General features: G+C 41.3%; 4 protein-coding genes and 1 non-coding gene across 8 annotated transcripts in view; 3 read left to right on the top strand and 2 right to left on the bottom strand.

Moving 5' to 3' along the window:
- Positions 1 to 4,184, top strand: part of LOC102195944 (ADAMTS-like protein 1) — a 101,630-nt gene extending 97,446 nt beyond the window's left edge. For 2 of the 3 annotated variants that reach the window (XM_005752099.1, XM_005752101.1), the window contains 5 exons: positions 1,246 to 1,366; positions 1,538 to 1,742; positions 1,884 to 1,993; positions 2,143 to 2,363; positions 3,215 to 4,184. In XM_005752099.1, coding sequence (XP_005752156.1) covers positions 1,246 to 1,366; positions 1,538 to 1,742; positions 1,884 to 1,993; positions 2,143 to 2,363; positions 3,215 to 3,324 — 767 coding nt within the window. In that variant the 3' untranslated portion in view covers positions 3,325 to 4,184. The remainder of the gene's footprint in view (positions 1 to 1,245; positions 1,367 to 1,537; positions 1,743 to 1,883; positions 1,994 to 2,142; positions 2,364 to 3,214) is intronic. The other variant, XM_005752100.2, reaches the window with a different exon arrangement.
- A 1,207-nt stretch (positions 4,185 to 5,391) lies between these two features.
- LOC102196799 (NACHT, LRR and PYD domains-containing protein 3-like) lies at positions 5,392 to 10,349 on the top strand. Its single transcript, XM_005752103.1, has 6 exons — positions 5,392 to 6,444; positions 7,480 to 9,202; positions 9,344 to 9,427; positions 9,516 to 9,599; positions 9,817 to 9,894; positions 9,986 to 10,349. Exons 1-6 carry the CDS (start codon positions 6,153 to 6,155, stop codon positions 10,302 to 10,304), a joined length of 2,580 nt encoding a protein of 859 aa, XP_005752160.1. The 5' UTR covers positions 5,392 to 6,152; the 3' UTR covers positions 10,305 to 10,349.
- An 857-nt stretch (positions 10,350 to 11,206) lies between these two features.
- Positions 11,207 to 11,280, bottom strand: trnai-aau (transfer RNA isoleucine (anticodon AAU)). The gene has a single exon. It is a non-coding gene; the product is annotated as a tRNA-Ile (tRNA).
- A 519-nt stretch (positions 11,281 to 11,799) lies between these two features.
- larp7 (La ribonucleoprotein 7, transcriptional regulator) lies at positions 11,800 to 18,653 on the top strand. Its single transcript, XM_005752098.1, has 13 exons — positions 11,800 to 11,920; positions 12,687 to 12,898; positions 12,989 to 13,089; positions 13,222 to 13,305; positions 13,995 to 14,159; positions 14,269 to 14,377; positions 14,469 to 14,759; positions 14,938 to 15,091; positions 15,206 to 15,345; positions 17,204 to 17,316; positions 17,469 to 17,628; positions 17,819 to 17,910; positions 18,215 to 18,653. The coding sequence occupies exons 2-13, from the start codon at positions 12,700 to 12,702 to the stop codon at positions 18,290 to 18,292; spliced, it is 1,686 nt and encodes a 561-aa protein (XP_005752155.1). The 5' UTR covers positions 11,800 to 11,920; positions 12,687 to 12,699; the 3' UTR covers positions 18,293 to 18,653.
- A 283-nt stretch (positions 18,654 to 18,936) lies between these two features.
- LOC102194814 (uncharacterized) lies at positions 18,937 to 22,130 on the bottom strand. Of its 2 annotated transcripts, XM_005752094.1 has the most exons (4): positions 21,841 to 22,130; positions 20,378 to 20,536; positions 19,907 to 20,049; positions 18,937 to 19,815 (listed from the first exon to the last, which is right to left on the bottom strand). In XM_005752094.1, exons 1-4 carry the CDS (start codon positions 21,921 to 21,923, stop codon positions 19,019 to 19,021), a joined length of 1,182 nt encoding a protein of 393 aa, XP_005752151.1. In that variant the 5' UTR covers positions 21,924 to 22,130; the 3' UTR covers positions 18,937 to 19,018. The 2 variants fall into 2 exon arrangements, with proteins under 2 accessions (XP_005752151.1, XP_005752154.1); XM_005752097.1 differs by lacking the exon at positions 20,378 to 20,536 and having other exon boundaries at positions 21,841 to 22,128.
- Between the last annotated feature and the right edge of the window lie 1,490 nt (positions 22,131 to 23,620).

Here is a 23,620-nt window from a genome sequence, read left to right as displayed (position 1 = left end):
CCCCCCTACCTCCCCTGGAAATTACGCCCCTGCGTGACTGCCAGCAACCTCCAGCAAACACTCTGTGGACCACTCTCTGGGTTCTGTGTGAATCAGCCTTCAGTAGTTGATTTCACAGCGACCCATGGTTGCCAGATTGGTGCTAAAAGGTCTGAGCAGGAAAACAAACAGAGAACAAACTGAGGGGCTGCAGCAATGGACAAGATAAGCAAAGCCTGTTTTGACATGTGAATCATGCTGTTACTCTGTTACACTCCAAGAATTAGAAATAGGAAGTTGTTAGTAAAGAAAGTTGGTTGAGGTTAAACATTTTGCAGAATTACCCTTTGTGTTTTCTTGCTAAAAGCTAGATAAAAAATGCCACATGTAAATCTTTGTGTAATGTAGGTGGAGCCAGACTTTTAGCTGCTAACTGCAATGAGGTTTCAAAGATATTTTGCAGTATATAGATACTAAAAACATCACTATGACTTTTGAGAAAAGTATGTTAGAAATACTTAAAATTGATCAAGTTTGTATAGACCCAATGTCGAGTTGAGTTTGTCCTAATGCCGCTTTGTATAGTCCAGTTTATAGTAATTTGTGTTGTTCTTTGTGGTTTAGGCTTCGAGGTTCTGGGAAAGCATGCGTTCATCCAGCATAGAAACACACAAACTCAAGAGTAACCGCAGACACAGATATTCAGTAAGCTCTTACTTATCCCAGTGGCTCATGTGGCTGAGTCATTGACAGAGGAATGTCCGGGGCATCACACAGAGCTCCGGTCACCTCTGAGCTACGCTGTCCTTCATCTCTTCGGCATGATCAGCCACATTCTCATCAAAGTGCCGCCACTGTGCGTTTCCTGATCCTATAGTACGCTTCCTCTCCATACGGCAACAATTAGAGGTTCCAGGCAATGTTTCAAAGAAGATTAACTTAACATACCATATTCAGCTAATCTAAATAGAAAGGATAAGGAGTCTTTAAAGGGCTGAAAAATGCCCTGACTGTATTTTGTTATATTTGAATTCAGAGTCGGTTAAAAGCAATGTAATGACTATACTCTTGGGCATTTTAAGGTCGGAGTATTTGAAGAAAAGGAAATGAAATCCAAAATACATGGAATGACTTTCAAATATTTTAGGAAGACTGTTTTGTCATGAAGCTGTGTGGTAATATTTTTCTTTAAATCCTGGTGCATCAACTGATGAGGTTGGTGAACCCACCATTCTCATTTTATTTTATATTTGATGTTATTTTCAGGTGGCAAAGGAAGAATCTGTGTCCAAGGCAACAGTGTGGGAGCAAATGGACCGGCTTGTTCTGAGAGGAGGAATGGCAGTCGGTCGGCCGAGCTGTGCCAAGGACAAGTCTGCCTCTTCAGGTATGCTGCTGCTCTACATGTGTGTGCTATTAGTGATGTTAAACACTGAGTTTAATATTTACAGTAAGAACAGAAATCCTCCGTTTACTCACTGCATTTGTTGAGTATCTGAAAAGATTTTTTGGCCTGAAACATCTAATATCTACTTGACTTTTCCTCTTGTTTTATTAGGTGGCGAGTGGATGCTTGGTCCCCATGCTCAGCCACTTGCGGTGGTGGAGCCCAGACTAGAATTGTGCGCTGCATGAAGGGTCCCGAGGGCAGGTCAGAAGAGGTAGAGAGTCCAAATTGCCTTGGAGCAGGAAGGAAACCCTCTGATGCAAGGCCGTGCAACCTCCTTCCCTGTGCAAGATGGGCCACAACCTCCTGGGGTTCGGTGAGCCAAGATATTATTGTGCACAGGCTTGTTTTCACAAGGTTTTATCATAAAAACACAGTTTAGACTCAAAACCTTCCCCTAGCAAGAAAATATTTTTGTAATGATAGCTGGGAAATCTGATGAATTCTCCTCTTCCAGTGTCATGGCAGGTGTGTGGGTCCCAGTTTGGCCACACAGCACCGCCATATCTACTGCCAAGAACCCAATGGTACCAGAGTCCCCCACAGGATGTGCACTGGGCTCCACAGGTAAAGATGGGAATAAGATTAAGAATGTTTAATACTGTTGGTGATGTGTGCTATCGATATACATTTAAAAAATCCAGTTATGGTTCATATTACAAAGGAAAAAAAAGGCTATTCAGCAGAATACTATTTCAGGTATGTTCATATTTTAGGCCAAGCTCTTTGAGGAATTGCACCGCTGAGGCTTGTGCACTTCAGTGGCTCGTGGGGCCTTGGACGCAGTGCACCGCCACGTGCGGACGGCACGGTTTCCAATCACGCCAGGTGACCTGCGTCCACCTTCGGACCAGCAAGGCCTTCCGAGACCGTCACTGCACGTGGAGGCCTCGGCCTGCCAGCTGGCAGCGATGTAACATTTTATCCTGCGGCAGAGGTGAGAAAAAGTTACAGTAATGTCAAGTGTGAGTCGTAAATAAATGTACAACATATTGTGGGTTTTTGCGAATTTTATTTTAGTTTCTATTGCTTAAAAATGTTTGGGTTATTTTTTTTTAAATTGCAGCTTTATGATTTTCTTCTTTTGAGGGGAAGAAATTCTAGAAGGCAGAAATTTAGGAAGTTCAGAATAGATTTTACAATGAGAAGTGCAACTGAAATGCTCCGTGAGCCTGCTTGCAAAAACAGAACACCATACAGTGCCTTCATAGGCAGTCACTGAATCCTCTTATTGCATGTTTTTGATCACATTGACATCTTTGCCTTATAAAGATTCACACCAATGACGCCTGATGGGTCAAACTTTGTTTTCTAGCAACACAAAATTGTTGCAGTGGTTTTAGTTAAATGCAGTTGCTCACACTCTACCTTCATTTCAACTAAAAAACAAAACAAAAGATGAAAAGACAATCTAGTTGTGTTTGCACTTGAGCCCAGCGCGTAATAAACATAGCTGTGGTTTCATATGATGAGACTTGGCAGTATCTGTCTCTAATTTGTCTGTTGGCACCCCATTACAAAACTGGTGAAGGAAACTTTGCCCGCGGTGCTTAAAGTGCTGAAAAATTGCCTTAAAAAAACCAACAAAAGCCTCTGCTGTGTCAGGTATTTCCAGAAACAATGTGCCGGTTAATTAGAAAAAGCCACAGACCACAGTGAGAGAAAGATTGCCAAATGTTTACGAATTAGAGCACTGGACCTGAAATTTCCAACAATATATCCATAGCTAAGCACTACAGCCCACAGCTGCGACTGTGCATAGTAAAACGTATCCTCTGTATATTCCAGCAGGAGAGTGCCGGGACAGCACGAGGTACTGTGAGAAGGTGCGGCAGCTGGAGCTTTGCCTGCTGCCCCAGTTTAAGAGCCGCTGCTGTTTCTCCTGCCGAAACACCTGAAATGGAGAAGTGAGAACGTTGGTGAAAAATCTGGAAAGGTCAGGGAAGGTGTCACGGAAGTCAAGGAACCTCAATGCCTATCCCAACACCCTCCAATGTCTTCAACGATCGCTCCTGGATTCCCGAGTGCGGAGGAATGTTTGTTTGTCATACCCAAAAGTGACTAAAATCGACTTTTAAGATACCATACGTGGGTTTGAATTCAAAATTATTGCTACGAGAGGAAACCACGTCTGTTAATGAAGGCTTTGGTTTTACTTCTTTATTTTTAATTTAAATCTGAAGTTCGTACAAACAGCTTTTGTGTCCCAAACAGTAGATATATTTCCAGTGTGAGCAGTAGGAACTCTGCGGTTTCATAAAGGGGAACTAAAGCCTTAAAAGCCGTGATGACGGTCATGTCCACATTAACAAAATCTGAGCAACGTAATCTTCAGTTTCAGGTTCCTGAGCAAACGGAAGATCACTATCATGTTCCTCTGAAACACAATCACTCCACGCCAAATTAAGTTTATATGATTGCATTCAAATTTACGAAGTAATGCGATGTTAATAATCGGCCTAAATAGATGACTGACTTCATACCAAGGAATTCTGGGTAAACGCCAAGCTTGTGATAACCACTGGATAGCTCTGTGTTTGTCTTTACTGCTAGGATTTTGATGCTAAGTGAGCTTTTATGAACGTAGCAATGGGTTAAAAAGGGGTGGAAAACTGAAAACCAGCTTGATGCTGCTTAAGTGAGAACGATGACAAAATAAAGCCTAGTATTAAATAACTGGGACACATTTAGTACCAGCCACACTTGGAAAAAAGTTTTCATAAACATAAAATATTAATTTTAAGCAAAATGCAACAAAAATGCATAAAATCAAAGGTTTATTTATTCAAATAATTAATCAGTAAGGGAAATGTGGTTGGTGTAAACTGAATGTATACCATATATCAAGTAACTTGAATTTGACCAGATTACATTAAGTTTATCATTTTACATGTACTTATGTTACAAAATTACACGGAAAGTTTACATTTAATCAAATTAAAGCCAACATTTTGGGCATGAATAGATTTAGCACATGTTGACCATAATAATTGGTCTTTCAAAGCAGCAAGGGAGTCCGATTGCAGTTTTTAGAGGGTAAGACTCAATATTTTTTTTTTTTTTTTTGCATGGGTTGCACTATAGGAGGTGTACGACTGAAGCAAATAATGTTTTGGGAAAAAAAGATTTTGCACTCAGAACTCATCCAAGTCTTTGTTAAAAACATGGCTTGCAGAGTTAATTTCTTTCTTTTTGTTTTTACGTAGTTTGTAAAGTTGCATTGTTTCAGTATTTTTGTTTTGTGATATTTCTTGAGAAGATATTTGCCAAACGTGTCCCTTTAACCACTCTGTGAAGTTACACACGCTCACACGCAGATCTGATAAAGTTCATCCAGTCCGCCATGTGTCACAGTGTCATATTTACATGTCTGTGAATGTATGATGGGAAGCTTTGCAGTGATCATTACTAATGTGTCGTGTGGACACATTAGTAATGGACTTGGTCTCTGCGTCCTGGGTTCCACAGAGCTTCACTGTCATCAGGTGCAACCCAGCTTTAGCTGAAGACTACTTGGCCCTACGCTGAGGTGTGGTTATGTGATATCACAAGAGGAAAATATTGTATCACATGTCATTTTCTTAAGTTATGTAGATATTTGTCATTTAAACTATTTATTTCCATGTGTGTCCCTGAGCAAAGTTTCTGTAAATATTACAGGGGTGGGTCTCTCCTTGCGGCTGATGGTAGTTGATGTGCATGCGATGGGGACCCCCTGCTGGTGACTTGATGTGTTGCTCCCTATCGTTAAATAAAACCAAATACATTCCTTTTTATAATCTGGTTGTTGTGATTGCTCTTCTTTCTTCTATATATATTTTTTTTTTTTCATGGGAAAGTCCATATTATGGAGTCAGAGATCAACATTAACAAATCGACATTGATGTCTGTATTAAAGAGCAGGAATTTCAACATATAGTAGTACTGTCATCATGACAAGGGACACTTCCTGTCAGGATCTGACGGCACCCTAACCGGTCGACCTGCCAGTGTGTATATTTCTGTGCGTGTGTATGTGTCTCTCGTATCGCCCTGTGTTCCCCTCCGGCACCGCTGTGATGTGTTAGGAGGTAACCTAGCAACAGGCTACCTCCGACCCAGAAGTGCTGTCGCCCGGAGCTGCCGCACCTGCAGTCAATCCACCAGCTGCTGCCAATCAACTACCATCTTCAGCAGAAAACAAACAAACAAAAAAACATCTTCAGCAGGGCTACTTAATGGTGTGGCTGAGCGACAGACAGCGCTGAAGTATTGTACTAAGCCTGGTAGTGTTTTCGAGTCGCTAATGTTATTGAAGTACTGTCTGATCTTCGTACTCGTTTTGCTGTCGTGTGTGTGTTCACCCAGGGATTGACGGAGGATTTACGGACACAAAGGAAGCACTTGGAGGAGAGACGGGCACTCACTACCACGCACGGGCTTACACGGAAGGAAGGACGCACTATCACCATTGTTGCACATTTGAACTGTTGTCACCTTGCTGCACTGTAAATAAACGCACTGTCATTATTTCTGAGCTCCGCGCCTGAGTCCACTCTTTAACAACCGTGACACTTCCCTTTTTATATCTGATATAAACTTGTCTCTCTCTATTTCTCAACTTGGGGAGAGGAACAGCAGTTCACAAGATCCCTGTTGGCGTCAAAAGGAGGAAATTCTTGCCATGATCTGACTATATAACCACGTCATTTTTTGATTCATTCTCAGGACTGTTTTACATTAAATTATGGTGGAAAAGGGTTTTCATCATTCCTGTTTGACAGCAGTGAGGGTGCTGCGAGTTTCTCTTGTGGATGAACTAGAAGGACAGGTCAACTCTCTGGTAGAATTCCTAGTGTGCCGGGAAGTGTTCACTCGAGATGATCGCGAGGAAGTGTTATGTCAGCTGGGTCCCCGAATGAGAGTGAGAAAGGTGCTGGATATCCTGGAGTGCAAAGGCGAGGAAGCGGCCAGGATTTTTCTTAATGTTAAAAGTCATTATCAGTACTCCAAAGAAGTGGATCCACCTCAGTCCAGAGGTATGCATTTTCAATTTTAGCCACAGGACTGTCATTGATCAGCAGTGTTGGGTAAGTTACTTTGAAAAAGTAATTAATTATAGTTACTAGTTACTTCTTCAAAAAAATAACTGAGTTAGTAACTGAGTTACAAGATTCTAAAAGTAATTAATTACTTGAAAAGTAACTATTGCGTTACTTTAAAAAAAAAAAAGTTTAACCCTCTGGGGTCCAGGGTATAATTGGCCATTTTTAACTACTTGTGATTTTCCCTCCACATTTCACCTTTAAAAACTGTTTATTTGCCTTGTTTGTTATCATTCTTTTCAGCACAACCTCACGTGTCTGAATTTACAGTTATGTTTTCATTTTGACATACTGTATTAACACAATTGATCTAAAATCATCAAAAAACAAAATCAAAGTAGAAAAAGTTATATTTTTTTACTGTAACAAAAACAAACATGTTTAATGAATCATATTTCATAACTTTAAATACAAATATAAATCCTATGCACAAGTTTTGCAAACAACAAATTCATTTGCATCCATTTACCTTTTACCTTGAGTTTTTAAATAACCCTTTCAAACTATTTACAGAACAATCAGCTGTTCTGCATTCAAGAAGATGCCTCACAAATTATTTGTGCCACTCCAAAGAAATAATTTCTGTCCACTATAAAGGAGAACATCACAGCCTGATACCTGCAGGTCTGACAGCAGCAGGTGTATCACTCCTGTTTCTAACCTGGAGACAGCAGTCGCCTCATTGTTCTGACACACAACACAAAACTATCCACAACACTGCACACTAACTACACAAGCTACACTACCGTTGATCAGTTCAAGATAAGGTTTTCTCTTAACTTTAGTTGGCAGGGGTGTGTCTGAAAGGGGGAAACAGAATGGTAATTTATACTGTAAGTACAGTCTAGTCAAGCACTGTACTGAAATGTATCCTGTCCTCATCCTATATACCTATATATATTTTTTCCAGCTATACAAGTACATATGAGTGGAAGTGGAAAATTATGCTGAGCTTCTTTTCTTCTACAGAGTACAGCAAAGCGAAACAAAAACACAAAGAAGTCCTGAGGCGCAGGAGTGAGAGCATGCTTTTCTACAACACCCGGCACGGAGAGAAAATTCAGTTTTCCGAACATTATGTCAATCTTCTCTTAGTTGACGGACACCAGGGATTAGAAAATAAAAGGCATGAGGTGCTGACCTTTGGACAGAAGCGACTGTGTCTGCAACAGAAGTCAGCAGTGCATGAGAAAATCACACCAGCTGAACTGTTCTCATGTGCAAAGGCAGTTCGTCCAGTCAGGAAGGTTCTGGTATCGGGGGTGGCTGGAATCGGAAAAACTATCCTGGTGCAAAAGATGTTGTTTGATTTTGGGGGAAACAAGGACCACCTTGCCTTTGACTTCATCATACACATGACCTTCAGAGACTTGAATCTGATTGACGAGCCCACAAGTTTACGAGAGTTGATCTTGCGCAAAAACAGGCACCTTGCTAAAGAACTGGATAACATCTTGGCAAATGACAACAAACTGCTGATCATCCTGGATGGCTTTGATGAGTTCAGACACTACAGGAGCTGCGACGTGGACTCTTTTGTAACTGAGCCAGATGAAGATGCAGCGGTTATGGAGGTTATTGGAAGCTTGATGCAGGGTGAACTACTACCAAATGCTTCTGTGTTGCTCACAAGTCGGCCTGCAGCTATCAGCTACATCCCTGTGGGCTGCATTGACCGCTTTGTGCTCATTGCAGGGTTCTCCTTGGCCGAAGTTCAAGACTTCTTTTTTCGTTACTTCCAGGACAGGACCCTTGCTGACCGCATGTTCTCAGTGGTATCTGCAAACGAACTAATGCTGACACTGTGCTACATACCTGCATTTTGCTACATTGTCTGCTGCATCCTCAAAGAGAGCAAAGATCTTTGTGGGGGAAGCCCAAAGACCATGACGGATATTTACGTGCAGTACTTGGTGGCTTTGCTTCGATCTCACACCCAAGCGAGAGCTGAAACATGTCTTCAAGACCAAAGAGCGGGGGCCATCCAGCAGCTGTCTGATACTGTTTTAAAGCTGGGTCGACTTGCCTTCAAAAACCTACTGGAGCATCAAACATTATTTTATAGCAGCGACCGAGAGGTGGCAGCGTTAGAAGGGTCCAGCCTCGTTAGTGCTTTCCTCGACAAGACAATTGCAGAAGAACCTGGGTTCACTGAAGAGGTCTATTCATTTGCTCATCTTACTATTCAAGAGTTCTTTGCTGCAGTTTACTGTGCGGTGACGGATCACCCTTTGCCTGACGCACTTGAGCGCGCATCATGTCCCAGAGATGTATCCAACAGTGGACACTTGGACCTTTTCAGCCGCTTCCTCTCTGGAATCCTCTCTGAGCGCAATGCCAGTTTTCTATCTAGGCAGGTGGGGATTTGCTGCCACAAAGAAAAAGCGAACGCATATCGTGAGAAAATCATCAGAGAACTGAGAGCTCTCTGTGAAAGTGGAGCCCACATCCTAAACCATTTGCACTGCTTGTTTGAGCAACAGGACCCCTCGTTAGCACTTGATGTGCAACCAAAGATGCTAAGAGTTAATGTTAGCGATGAAACGCTATCTCAAATGGACTACAATGCTATCAAGTATTTCCTAAACCTCACCGAGGGTAAAATATCAGAGCTGGATCTTACTGGGACTGGAATAAGCTGTGATACACTAAGAGATATTCAACATCTTTTGGGTAGATGTGAGAGTCTTTGGTGAGTTTCAGGTAAAATTCTGTTTCCAAGCTTTGATAGACCCTTCCATGTGGTTGCAACCTTATCAATTGCTTATGGAGCGCCACATATGGAAAGTGCTTGCACAATATGTATTTACTTCTCCATCTCCATCTGTTTAAGGCTTGGAGAAAACAACCTGGATATGGAAGCAGTACAGGTCATTGCTGATGTGTTGAAGGAATCAGAGAATATTGTGTACCTCGGGTAAAGTGTTAGTTAGTTTTACCACATTTTTGAAACAATGTATGACAAAGAATCATCCAGATGATGTCACCCTTTCTGTTCCTCTTAGACTTGGGTGGACAAACATTAGTGACGACGAGCTTCTGGTCCTTGCTTGTGCAATAGGGGTTAAAAAAAAGCTTCAGGAGTTGTGGTAAGAAACTTTTTGAGTTGTTTTATTATCCTGGCACATGATGCTGATGTTTGAGGAAATGGGAGTTTTCCAGTGTCGAGGATGACTGTGACGGTTTGATTTAAGAGTTTTTAAAAGGTCATAGATTACACCTATGTTGTAATAAACTACGCTTATATTTAAAGGCTTTTTTATGTAAATATGAAAAACCTTTATTGTTCCCCCTGTGATGGAACAGGATGGAAGGCAACCGAGTGAGTTACAGAGGTCTGCTGTCATTAAGCGACTTGATCCCAGATCCTCTGAAAAACGTTGTGTGAGTATTGAATTTTGAATCAAATAATTCAAAACAATACCTCACTAATTTGTATTTTCCTAGAGCTTATCCCCTTTCCCTCTTCCTATAGAGCGATATGGAACGACCTGACGGACAGAGAGCCAGAGTGCATGCAGACCAATGCCAGCATCACTGTGAATTTCACAGACGATGCTTCGTGGGCAGAGTGGCAGAAATGGGTTTTTAAAAGGTGTGAGGTCAGCAGCAATGAGAAGTTGCTGATGGTACTTCACAAAGTGTGCAACATATCGACCCACCACTTCGAAGCCCAGTGGACGAAGACCTTCTATAGTCAACTTTCACAGCTCATCAAGAGCAGAATTGAGAGCTGTACCGAGGAGGACATGTGCAAGAAGCTCAAAAAGTTTGACAGCTTTTTGGAGCTATGATGAAAAACACTGCCCTTATGTTACAAGCTGTTAATAAATTGTTGGTTTGCATTGTGATTGTTTTTTTGAAGACAATAATAATAATAATATAATAACTGTAATAATCATAAAAATAATTTTTAAAAAGCAATATACCTCTCTCTCCCCTGAGAGAATTATGACATCCAGAAGTATAGGGTCATAATAAATGGTAGTTTACACTTCATTACATTCCCCAGAGATTTTTGGTCCGTGTTGACATGATAGCATCACACGGTTGCTGCAGATTTGTTGGCTGTACATCCATGATGTACCCATTCTGCCAAAAGCGCTCTGTTGGATTGAGATCTGGTGACTGTGGGTGTCATTTGAGTACAGTAGACTCATTGTCATGTTCAAGAAACCAGTTTGACAAGATCTGAGATTTTTGACATGAGCCAGCTATGCGAGTGCACTGGAGTCATAATTACCAATGAGCCTCAGTGTGTATGTCAAGAAAATATTCCCTATGCCATTAAAACAGTTGCAAGAGCAGGCTAAGGTGCTTGGACAGAAAAGCGTCTGGACTTCTTTAAGTTGCTTGAAGAAGTTTCACCTCTCATCCGAGAAGCTTCTTCAGTTCTAAGGTCAAATGGTGGAGAGTCTCACATTTAAGCCCTACGGGAGTGTGCCTCCAAAGAGGATCATTGAACCCCCAATGATCTCTTACCTAATCACACGAGCCAAGGAGTGAAAACGGGTGTAGGTCGCAATCAGCCAAGGAGGATGATTAGGGGGTCGATTCTCCGTCTTGGGGTCCAAATGCTTTTCTTTCCAAGCTCCTTAGACAACAATGACCTGGATGACTGAGGACCTTCACAGACAGTTGAAAAGTGGTTTTTGTGGTCCACGTGGATAGGTGGGGAAAAAAGAAAATTAGTGACTGGCCCGTACGGGGATCGAACCCGCGACCTTGGCGTTATTAGCACCACGCTCTAACCAACTGAGCTAACCGGCCAAGTTGTACAAAGCGATGAAAAAGTACGTATAAAAATGATAGTCACTATGTATTTAAAACTTGTTTTTGGTGGTAGACGACTTAGTTTCACCTTACGGACTTTGACAGAAATAAACAGGGCAGCATACAAAATAAAACTAAAAAAGTTTCGAAATTTGAAAATTTTGTGGTAGTGAAAATAAAAGAATAAACATGTTAATGTTGAAGAACAGATAGCATAACAAGCATTGCATCCATTATCAATATTATTCTATTTCTAAAAGCCTTTTTACAAATTATTTATTGACATTTTAACATGTGTATAAAGTGATTATTATTATTATCGTTATTATGCTATTATTTTACTATCAAATACAATGAATGATTAGGTAGACTGTGCTGTGTTTTTTATTATCTTACATTTAGATTCACTAGTTTGCAGAATAAAATGTGGATGTTACAACCTTCGTGTTTGTTGTTTTTTTACGGTGGAATTATTCACCGGAAGTTGTGTAAGTTGCGGCTCGCTCTTATGACGAATTTACCGTGCGACGTTACTTTGCGAAGCAGCGCCGTTTGCGTGAAGATATCACGCTAGCTGCTGGTTTGTTATTTTTGTGAACTCGGTGTTAGTCTGGACTGTTTTCGCATCTGGAGCACGGTGAGTTATGTGAATCTTTCGGTCTCCTGAACGTTGAGAAAAAATCTGGCGGACTTTAAAAAATTTTGGCATGACGGAAGGGTTTTTTTTAAAGTCACCACCCGCGAATTTCCAATTACTAACTTGGACGGCAGTGTTAGCTAACCACCAGTCTGGCTGCAAGGCATTCCCTGTGCACTTAGTAAAGAGCTAAATGCAAAACTAACAGTTTATATGTACGTTTTTTTTACCAATAATTTTATCAATAAAATGATGGCATTATAAAAGGGGCGTGTTCGATATGGAGTGTGCAATCTGAAAATGGGTCAGAGTGGGCAAAACGTGCAAACAAACCCAACGAATTTAATATAAATATTACTACGAAGCAGGATTTGGAGTTAGCAGCATAATTTATGTCAGTTTGGGGGCAAAAGGGTGGTTTTGATTATTGAAACTCTCGTTTAAACTAGTTGGTACTCGCACATCACACCTATTAAGATCATATGGTTGATTATGTATCTCTATAGTTAAATTTAATGTTGTGGCGTTTTGTAACTTGCTGCTGTTCTTCTTGTGAGACTCCAGACCTGTCTAAATTTTGGATTAAACCTTTCACAGCAGCATTGGCCCTGAACAGGCACAAGGTAGATCAGAAAAACCTGAATGGACTTTTCCAACTCCTAGCCTTCATCTTGGTATCTCTTAGCATGGTTGTTGTTTGATATATGTTGAACTTGCCTTTTAGTACAGGCTCTAATCTCATAACAAACAAGCGTCTTTGTTGCAGTCCTGCCCGCGAGATGATTAACTCAGAGAGGGGAGCCACCAATGCTGCGGCAGCAGAGCCCAGCGACAAGAAGGAGATGGAAAAGAAGAAGAGGTCCCGAGTCAAACAGCTGCTCAGTGAGGTGAAGAAACAAGTGGAATTCTGGTTTGGCGACGTCAACCTGAGCAAGGACCGCTTTCTGAAAAAGCTCATGGAGGAATCTGACCGTGGATGTAAGAAGCTATCAATACTTTATACGTTTCATTGAATCTTTTTGACTTGGGAACAGCCTTAAACTTGTTACCATACATTATTTCTTATAGATGTTGATATATCTGTGTTGGCAAGCTTCAATCGAATGAAGCAGCTGACAACTGACACAAAGCTCATTGCCAGGGCGCTAAAGAATTCATCTGTAGTTGAGGTACTGTAAAGTAAATTTTCATTTTGTTAATGCTTTATAACTTGCTATTTTACAGTATTTGCATAATATAGAATCATTTAAAGGTGTGTGTGTGTGTGTGTGTGTGTGTGTGTGTGTGTGTGTGTGTTTCAGCTCAACCTCGAGGGAACTAAAGTAAGGCGTCAGCTTCCAATTGGGAAACTACCGAATGATGTGGACAGCCGCACGGTTTACGTGGTAAAAAAAAGTCCTCTGGTGTCTGTTTGATATGTTTGCTTTTCACGTGAATTTTAATACTTTCCATTGTTTTAATTATCACCAATTAAAGAGAGCAGAAACGATTCTATACATTACACCTGAACGCAACATTTCTCTATGATAATAATGTGATGTAACGTCTATAATGTGATAATGTGGTCGCCTTAGGCACACGGCTGTGACTACGTCCCACCTGCCTGTCATTCACATTTTCTATAACCCTGATTCCAAAAGAGTTGGGACGTTGTTTAAAATGTAAATAAAACCAGATTGACAGCAAAAGGTCTCATAAAAGTCAGGACAGGGTCATGTTTCCCAGAGGGTAGCATCCCCTCTTCTTTTAACGGTCTGTGAACATCTGGATACTGAGGAGACCAGCTGCAGTACTTTTGGTAGAGGGCTGAAGATCACAGGCATTCAAATAATGGTTTTCATCCTTTTCCTCTCACACACTGTCCCAACATTTTTGGAATCGGGGTTGTATATACAAGTTGCAGCCAAGCAAAAGAAAGTCTTTAAACAGAGAGGATAAGGTGCTTGGTGCATCCACTCTTTGTTTCAGTCAGGACCAAGTATTAGAACAGCATCATCTTCTCCCTGTTGTTCGCCTGCTCTAAAATCTTCTTGGATCCCAAACTAATGATTCTTTCTTCTTCTCTTTTTCTAAGGAACTTTTGCCAAAGGATGTGACGCACAGCTGGATAGAAAGAGTGTTCACAAAATGTGGAAATGTGGTTTATGTCAGCATCCCCAGATACAAGTCCTCCGGGGACTCCAAGGGTTTTGCCTTTGTCGAGTTTGAGAAAGAGGAGCAAGCACAGAAAGCTATAGAGGTGAGAACTCAGTGGGAATATTTCCACAGCTATGATGTCGTTGACGTTAACGTGGTGTTTGTTTTTGGCTGGTACAAAAGATCATGGAAGAATTTGATCTTTCAAACAGATGCTGAACAATCCTCCTGAAGATGCTCCCAGGAAACCAGGGATTTTCCCCAAGACGTTGCACAGGAAGCCAATTTCTCTCTCAGCTGACAATCCAGCATCTCGGATAGGTGATTTTATTTGGTGCCGTTGCAATATTGAAGTAAAGGATAGCGCTGCAAAGTGTATTTATCCTGGCTTCTTTACATCCATGTGCTGCAGGTGAAGAAGAAGAGAAGAAGAAGCGAAAGAAGAAGAAAAGGAAAGAAGGTGCCACGGCACAGGCGCCCGCAGAGGAAGTCAAAGAGCAGGCGATGGAAGCGGAGGCGGCTGAGCAAAAGAAAGATTTTGACCCAGAGGCCACCGGCGCTCACAAGACACCAAGCAAACTGTCAGAGAAGAAAAGACGGCGGTCACATACGGCGGAGGGATCGGAGAGCGATGTACCATCGAAGATAAGAAAAACCAGCGAAAGTGAAGGTGGGGAGAGGGAGAAAGACGGAGCACGGAGTAGTAAGTCGTCTCTAATCCACCAGTGTAAAAAAAAAGAAAACTACAAAAAGATCTAAATGGGACAGCTGTTTGTCATTTTACCTCCTCATTGTTCCTCATTTTTAAGGTCAAATTTAAGTCTTTTTACACCCAAACCACAAAGTTGGTTGTTGTGTTAACGCTGTTCTTCCCCTCACAGAGTCGCCCACTCAGAGGGACGCAGCGCAGGCTGTTGAGAAGGGCAAAGAAAACAGAGACGACTCAACAGTTAAAGCAAAAAGGAAGAGAAAAAAGAAGCACAAAGAGAAACTGAAAATTGGGGAAGAAGTGATTCCACTCCGGGTGCTTTCAAAGTACGAACCTGCATCCCTTGTTCTAACGAGTTAATACAATTGTAAAAGGTTTTATAACTAGCAAGCTGAACCCACTCTGTTGGCCGTGTTTGTTCCTTGTTTTTCCACATCAAGGAAAGACTGGCTTGGATTAAAGCAGGAGTACCTGACCTTGCAGAAAAGCAGTATGTCAGCCCTGAAGAAGTGCATGACTAAAATAAATGACAAGGAGCACAAGATGATGGAGACAGATGGTGACCCTCGGGATGCAAATGGTGAGTTCTCTTCCAAACCTCACTCACAGGCCTCTAACTTTAAAATGTTTCCCCCATCCTCCTTTATAATTCCCACATATCTCTTTTTCTGTATCCACAGGTAAGTTGAGAAAGCACCACAATAATAATGAGAATCCCATAAACTTTCCAATGTTGCGTGTCTCATTAAACTTGGCATTAGCTGGGGTGGCATTTGCAGTAAGTGGGCAAGTGCTGAAATTTCCATGTGTTGAAAACAGAAGTGTATGATAAAACAGGAAACAACGATGCTGAACTGACAAAGATTTTGGCCTGGATTTTTGGGAAAGTGTTTTAAAATAATTTAAAGAAAATTTTCACTCGACATTCGTCAACATCGCACCAGAAATCACACAGCTTTACTCTGACAAGGACAGATTGCACTGTTCAGCTGCTCATTAACAGAATTATCCAATCAGCCAATCACATGGCAGTAACTCAGTGCATGCATTCATGCAAACATGACCGTGCGGAAGTTCAAACTGAGCATCACGATAATGAGGAAGAAAGGTGATTTAAGGGAGTTTGAATGTGGCGTGGTTGTTGGTGTCATAGGGCGGGTCTTAGTTTTCAAGAAACGGTTCATCTGCTGGGAGTTTCCCACACAGCTATTTCGAGGGTTTACACAGGATGGTGTAAAGAAAGGAAAAGGAAAGGGAAAAAAATCCAGTGAACGGCGGGGATACTCAGGAGAGAGAGGCCAGTCTTCAAGTTTGCTGGAAGTAGGGACGTTCCTGGTGACTAATTTCTTAGTCGACTTAACGAGGAAAAAAGAAATGAGACTAACAGTCTAGTTTAAAACAAAGAAACACTCAGATATCAAGTGAAATTTTAGGACCTTCTAATGGATAATAGCAAAAAAGTGTCCAAACAAAGGCATTTGAAGCCTTTAATCACAACAGTGAATTCTGTTATGGATACTGTGTTCTATTCTAACAGGATAATGAAAAAGAAAAAAAACCTGATTTTAAATGTATGAAAATGTGTTACTTACAAAATATATTCAAGTATTATTAAAATATGCCAAATTAACAGCTGAAAGATAACAAATTGTTCTGCAATTCATAACAATCATTTCAATAAAAGTTCAAATATAAAGCAATAACAAAATGATTTGATGACAACATCTCTATTAAGCAGAGAAGTCCAAACCTCCCTATGCCCAGCCACCTCCTTCAGGTGATCTGGGGGAACACTGGGACAAGAGATGTAATCTCTCCAGTGTGTTGTGGGCCTCCTCCTGGTAGGACAGGCCCAGAATACCTCACCCAGGAGGCACCCACCTCAACTGGCTCCTTTGGATGTGGAGGAGTAGTGGTTCACCTCTGAGCATCTCTCAAGCTAATTTCTTTAGCTTGATAATATCATTCTGCATTTTTGCATAACATTGTTGGGGGCTGCAGCTCCACCTGGTGGCAGATGAGTGCATAACATTTTGGACACAACGGCTTCCCGGGACTGGACATCAAATAAATGTTAAACATTAGATTAAAAGACTAGTCATAATAGAGATTAGTCACACTCACAATCTCTAGTAGGAAGGTGACAGTAACTCATCATAGCTGAGGTGTGCAGAAGAGCACCTCTGAATGCACCATTCGTGGAGCCTTTAAGTAGATGTTTTGAGGGCAGAATTGGGTCCGAACCAGTACTAGAAACATGTACCTAATATAGTGGCCAGTTTGTGTATATTAACAAGCTGCTAGAATCTGGATGAAGCTTATTGAAATGTATATCTCATTCATCTTAGAACTATATACATTTACAGCTTTCAGCATGTTGGAATTCAGCACTAAAACCTATGAAATTCAACTGATTTGTGTTTTTGCCTTTTGTCTAGTTGATGAGAATAACAAAAGTGAAAAGGCAGCTAAGCAAGGACCTCAGTTTGTCAGTGGGGTCATCGTGAAGATTACAGACAACAAGCCGCTACCAGGGAGGAAAATAATCAAGGTACTTTCTTTTGTAGCTTTGCATGATTCAGAGTTCAAAGTAATCCTTCTTTGTTTTAACACATGGTGTGGTGCAGCCCCACAGTTCAGTTGTGTATCCACATTACACAATGATTCCCGTAACCCCGCTAAAGAATGACACTGTGTGTGTAGGACGCGCTGTGTAAAATTTCTCCAGTGGCCTATGTTGACATCTTGGAAGGAGACGCTGAGGGACACATTCGCTTTCACAGCCCAGAGGAAGCGAGAGCAGTCAGCGACGTCAGAGCAGAGCTGCAGAAAGAGCATAGCTGGAAGCTGGAGATCCTCACAGGTGTGAATTTTATTTCCTTATTTTCTCTGAAACCTTTTTAAAAATTGTATTTTGTATGGATTTCATAACTGATGATGGAGAAAGTGCTCTGTCGGGCCATCAGGCTTCTGTGTTTTTTAACCAAAGATTTGATAAAACTGTGAGGGGTGTTTTTTTGTGTTTTTCTCTGTTTCTTTCTTTATTTTTAAAGGTGACCATGAACAAAGGTACTGGCAGAAGATCCTCGTGGACCGCCAGGTCAAACTGAATCGTCCAAGGGAAAAGAAGCGGGGTACAGAAAAGGTGAGCTCTACCTTACAATGTGAAATACTCAAATCTGCATACATGCTGCAGTGTGCATCAGTGCATCTGTGATTATTTATTACATTATGTGTATAAACAACTTTAAACACGCACACAAAGCTGACTTTCTTTGTCAGTGTTGCAGCTAAAGGCTGCACCTTCATGTTTTATACTCACAGGACAAAAAAAAAAGTCACTAATACCTGGAGTAATTTTATCACGTTAGCGCACCCATTCATACATACCCCTCCCTGTTGTCTATCTGCTATCTCATCTCATTTTTAATTTCCTGTCACATTTTCAGCTCATATCCAAAGCCGAAAAGATCATCATCGCCCGCGCCAAGGAGGCTAATAAGCACATCCACTTCGATGACGACTGACAGCTACTGAAATGAGTTTTTAACAGCCGAGCGAGGCTCTACTCTGTAAACTTAACATGATGTCATTTAAAGAGGACTGCTGATGTTGGTGTGTACCTGGAAGAAAGTGAACAGACCCTCATAAAGAAGATTAAAGGAATAGCCTTTAGCTTTGTTGTTGTTTGTTTTAGTTTAGTTTTTTTCTGGCACTGGAGCAGGTAATGTCATGTGGAATACAGACATTTTGGCACCATACTTTTAATTGATGGACTTTAAAAAGAGAAAAAGATTCTGTATAGATGTAAATATAACTGAGTTGGAAGTTCTCTCAGTTAAGACATTGCCTTGTGTTATTTTTTAATAAAATGTCATTTCATGATTACAGCATTTTGTGGTGTATTCACAATATAGTTTTGGAAAGTGCTCCTGAGGTTTGTATGAAACACATGGAGGTCATTTCAGCAGATTGGATTACTTCTTACTGAAACAGTGACTGATTTTAAAAAAGTGTACACACCTTTTATTATCTGGAGGAAGTCCACATCTGTCTGTCTAAACCTGTTTCCCATTAAGTGCCTCTCACTTTCAAGATTACATAAGAGTGAAATTGAGACGCTTACAAGTATAAAAATAGCTGATGTTACACAATCTCCCCATTCATGGCTTTTTTTTTTCTTTTTTTTATTGCTGTAGAAGTAGAAACTACCTGAGGTAATAATGTGGCGAGACCACACCTTATCAGCCACCTTAGTTTCTGTCAGAAACCATGCAGCTGATTATTTGGTTGCTATGGTCTATACAGCTGTCGCCATCAGGCGAAGTCCCTCCTCGGCCCAAATTTCTGTACCAGTACATCTTGGATTCTCCGTTCTCTGTGGAGCATTCGAAGCTAGAAAGCACTTCAGTGTCTGTAGGACTCTGTGGTTTCTGTGTGGCACCTCTGGAGGAATTACAGGCTGAGGCCTTGTGTATTTTGGGGTGTTGTCTCAAAGTCTTTGGGCTGGCTTTGCTGTCGTTAGGAGATTTAGGTTTGCCCACTGACATGGTGGTTCTCACAGTGGTGAAGCTTTGCGGCGAATGCCAGTCTCTGTAGTCGTCGGTCACGGTACTCGCTGCATGGCGGTGGACGTCATTTATCTCGAGGGCTGGCAGGTTTTTCACCTGGCAGTGAATGCTGTGGTCTCCTGGTGAAGAGAAATCTTTGGTGTGGCCCTGAAACTTGGTTTCAAGGGAACAACTGTTGAACCTCTCAAAACAATCACTGCCTTTGTCAAGGTCTTGGTGTGTAGACCAAGCCTGCTTTGGCTTGAAGGCCAGTCTCGGCTCCAGCGGGAAGTCATTGCTGCTTTGGTTAGAGTGCTTCAGTTTGAATGGTCTGGGGTTTGTTGGGTGGGGGATGTAATCCGATTTATAGGTGGTGGTGTTTGCAATATGTTCTGGTTCCTTCGCCAGTGCGAGCTTGTTGCCTAATCCATGCTTGACTGTCAAATCGCCTTTCAGGATGATTGGCTGGCGCTTGCTGCCCTCCCAATGTTTAAAATCATCTGAGGGGAAAAAACAAAGCGGATTTAACTCAGGATGCAAATTTTGCCATATTCCTTGATATCTCACAGTAATATTCTTGAAGTTGCTTACTTTGATAGGCGCTCGCGTAGTCAGTCCTGGATGGTGTCTGGTTTGCAGGACTGAGTGGGCCTTTGCATCGTCTGTAGTCTGGCTCTGGTGGCTGTGGGACCTTTGGTGGCTTTTTTAGCCATTTTTGCTGAATGTAAAATGATCTGAAACACACGACATACGATGAGCAGACCAACACATTTTTACTTCATGAATGATAGAAAACGAGAAAGATGCCACACCAACAACTTGTTTTCCTATTACCATTAATCAGCTGATTTCAGAGCAAAGATTACACAGTAGTCTTTGTTTTTTTGTGCACTGAAATGTTGTCATGGCCAGTTCAGTCTTATTTAGCTGAGAAACCATCCATCAGTTGCTGTATGCACGTGGGCAGAGCGCCAGCCAGATTTATCCCACTGTCCAAAATTGAAATATCTCTTTCCTCAGCTAACTAAAATCTAATGACATTATAAAGGGAAAAGAAAATACCTCAAAGAGGTAATCTCATGACTTGTCCCCTTCAGCGGATGGTAAGGGATCTTCTTTGTTGCTGTTGTCACGATTGCTACATAACAGGCGGGAGGAAGGAACCTCTCCTGGTACTCTGTGGTCATGGAGGTCTTTGTTTGGGGTTTCAGAGAGTGCTTCCTGGAAAGTTTATGGAGTGCATCATCACTTTAAAGGGGATCTATTTTTGCCTTTCATGCATTAGTTTCAAATAATGGTAACACACATGACAAAATAGTCCTTGTGAGGCATCAGTTTAGGATGCTTGCTGCTCTAAACGCCCACTTTCATGCCCTTTTTTCTTTATTCTTGGCTCTGTAGTGTCAGTGACAAAAATAATCCTAATATAGCCATCACAGGCACATAACTCAGGCTGTGAGCACAGCACCTCCACCCACCTGCTGTTCAGACCTTCTGGTTACGGAGGCTGCCAATCAGAAAATGGCTTAAAGGGAGAGGGGCTGCAAAATGTTGTTTTTTTCACAGCCTGCATCAAGTAGAGGTGGGTAGATCAATCTTAATATCGATAGTATTGATACCAGTGCTGATATTGGTATTGGATCAATACTAATGTGACAGATCAGTACTTTTCTATCCTCTAAGTTCAGTATGCAGCAAAAATAGACCTTAAACATACACTAAGAAAAATGTGTGAGCCTTTTTGTATTGGCTGTTACATCTATTTTACTTATAGCCTATAGCACATTTAAACAACAGAAATGAACCAAAAGTGGTTTAGAGACAAACCCATTTACACCTCAAGTCTTTAAAAACAAACAAAAAACAAAAGCGGTTTCTAAATAGATGAAACACTGAAATGATAAGAATAATAATGATCTTTTAAGTAAAAATCAGTGATTTAGTAGTCATTAAAATGTGTTCAGATTTTGCAAATTTATGACTTTTAATGTCATAAATCACATAATCCAACATAATGTGCCTTTTTAAAAATATCGGTAATGGTATAGGTAATACTTGCCCTGGTATGTATTTTTGTATTGAATTGATACAAAAATCTGCGGTATGGCACAGCAATGATATCAAGGTTCAGATAATTAAAGATTTGTATTTAAATGTAGTTTAACTCAACTTTAATTTCAAAAAAGCAAAATAACGGGTTTTTTGGGTTGTTTTTTTTAGGTTTTCGGCGGTGGAGTTAGCACCGCCAGTCCAAATCCCTCATAGCATTTTTAACTGAAAAGAGTGTATCCTATAGCATAAAGTCTGCTCACACCTCTTTTGGTGACACACAACTAACCACAAATGCTTCGTGTCCGTGTATCTGCATGCCAGCACATTCCATTAAAATTCAGTGAAATTTGAAAAAACACACGCAGAAACAAGCTAGCTCTTTCCGCTTTCGCATAAAACTGCCGAGTTTCCAACGAAAGAAAATATCTCTCTCTCTCACGCACACACACGCGCACACACACAACTGAGCTCACTTTATCTGCGCAGCTGGCTGCTCGTTGGTCTGCTGTCTGGCAGTTTTCAGGTGCATTTCTGCACCCTGGCTGGTTCTCGGCATCCCGCAGCTCCGACTTGTGGCAGTCCCGCTCTGTGGTCGCTGCAGGCCTAAAACATATGAATAATTGACGGCGTGAACATGGGACGTGTGCTGAACGAGAGTGGCTCGCGGCTAAAAATAAACATCGGTGGATTCGTGTGTGATGCGGGCCGGTTGTCATGGCGAGGACGCAGGCTGTGAAGATGCGCGCGTGCAGCGAGACTCGAAACCTTTGCTCGAAGCGCTGTGTGCATGTCACCCGTGGGTTTCTTTTTGCAACGTCACGCGGACTCCCATCTGTCACTTTGTAACTGCTTTGAGGGCATTTCTTTCTCCCCACTCCCTCCCACACCCTGCCCTAAAAAGCATAAAAGCATGTACACGTGCACCAACAACTACATATAAGTTGGAGTGGTCTGAAACAAACCGTGACCTCCCCGTGTGACCTATCCACAGAGTGTATGGTCCTGAGCACAAGTCTTAACAATTAGGTCTTGAATTCGTCAGATCTGGTGTAATGCTATGATCCCTCACTAGATGGCGCCCGTACATTAAAAAAAGGACCCATGACTCACAATTTACTTCACTTCTTAGTCTTTCTTGACACCAAGAATCAAATAAATTAGTTCATCCGTAATAAAAACTCTAAATGGTAAATGGATTAGTGCTTATATGACACCTTTTCTACTCTTTTACTCATAGCGCTTTTTAGAACATGACTCATTCATGTACCTTTTTCTAGTGCTTTCTATCTAACATTCGGACACTAGTGGATGCATCTGAGAGCAACCCAGGGTTCAATATCTTGCCCAAGGATACTTTGACATACAGACAACAGTAGCCAGAGATCAAAACATCAACCTTACAATTACATAAGTGACCTGCTCTTCTTTCTCCAGAGTCACAGGACCAAGTAAAACTACTTTTTTCAGTTTGGTGCTAGATACCAAACTGTGCTAGATACGATGAGCGCATAAACAAAAAGAATATATATATATATATATATATATATACCCATGAGACCTATTTGCACTATTTTTCCAGTCTTCTGTTGTCCAATTTTGGTGAGCTTGTGCAAATTGTAGCCTCTGTTTCTTCTCAAATATTATGGTTTTCAGTCCCATCTGGCTTGCTGACAGCAGCACCCATCTGCTTCATGTTTTGACACATTGTGCACTCACAGATGCTCTTCCGCGTACCTTGGTTGTAACGATTGCTTATTTGAGTTTCTGTTGTCTTCTTGTCAGCTCAAAGCACATTCTGAAACACCACCAACAATGGCACATTCAAAGTCACTAAAATTCAGCTGAACTTCAGCGGGTCATCTTAACCCTGTCTATGTGTCTACTTGTACTGAGTTGCTGCCATGTGACTGGCTGATTAGATATTGGTGAAGGAGCAGGTGAACATGTGTACCCAGTGAAGCGGTCGGCGAGTGTACATTGGATATCTGAGGAAATACTGGCCACGTCTGAAATACTGGTCAAATTCAGCTTTGCTGTAACACTGAACATCTTGTCTTCTAGAATTACACCTGTGTGTGGCTTTGTGTGGCCACAGTCCTTCCACAGATATTCTTTTTAGATTAAATAAACTGTTTTTTATTCATTTCATTTTATTAATCCTTGAAAAACAAAAAAACAAAACAAAGGAAACTTCATTTACGCTGATGTTTAATTTGATGTTTGGCGTGGTCTAAAGATACACAGTAAAAAAAA

This window comes from Pundamilia nyererei, unplaced genomic scaffold, assembly GCF_000239375.1.
Source record: "Pundamilia nyererei isolate P.nyererei 1_Seehausen unplaced genomic scaffold, PunNye1.0 scaffold00344, whole genome shotgun sequence".
Classification (NCBI taxonomy): Eukaryota; Metazoa; Chordata; class Actinopteri; order Cichliformes; family Cichlidae; genus Pundamilia; species Pundamilia nyererei.
Note: the sequence above shows the minus strand (reverse complement) of the source record. Positions and strands in the feature narration are given on the sequence as shown.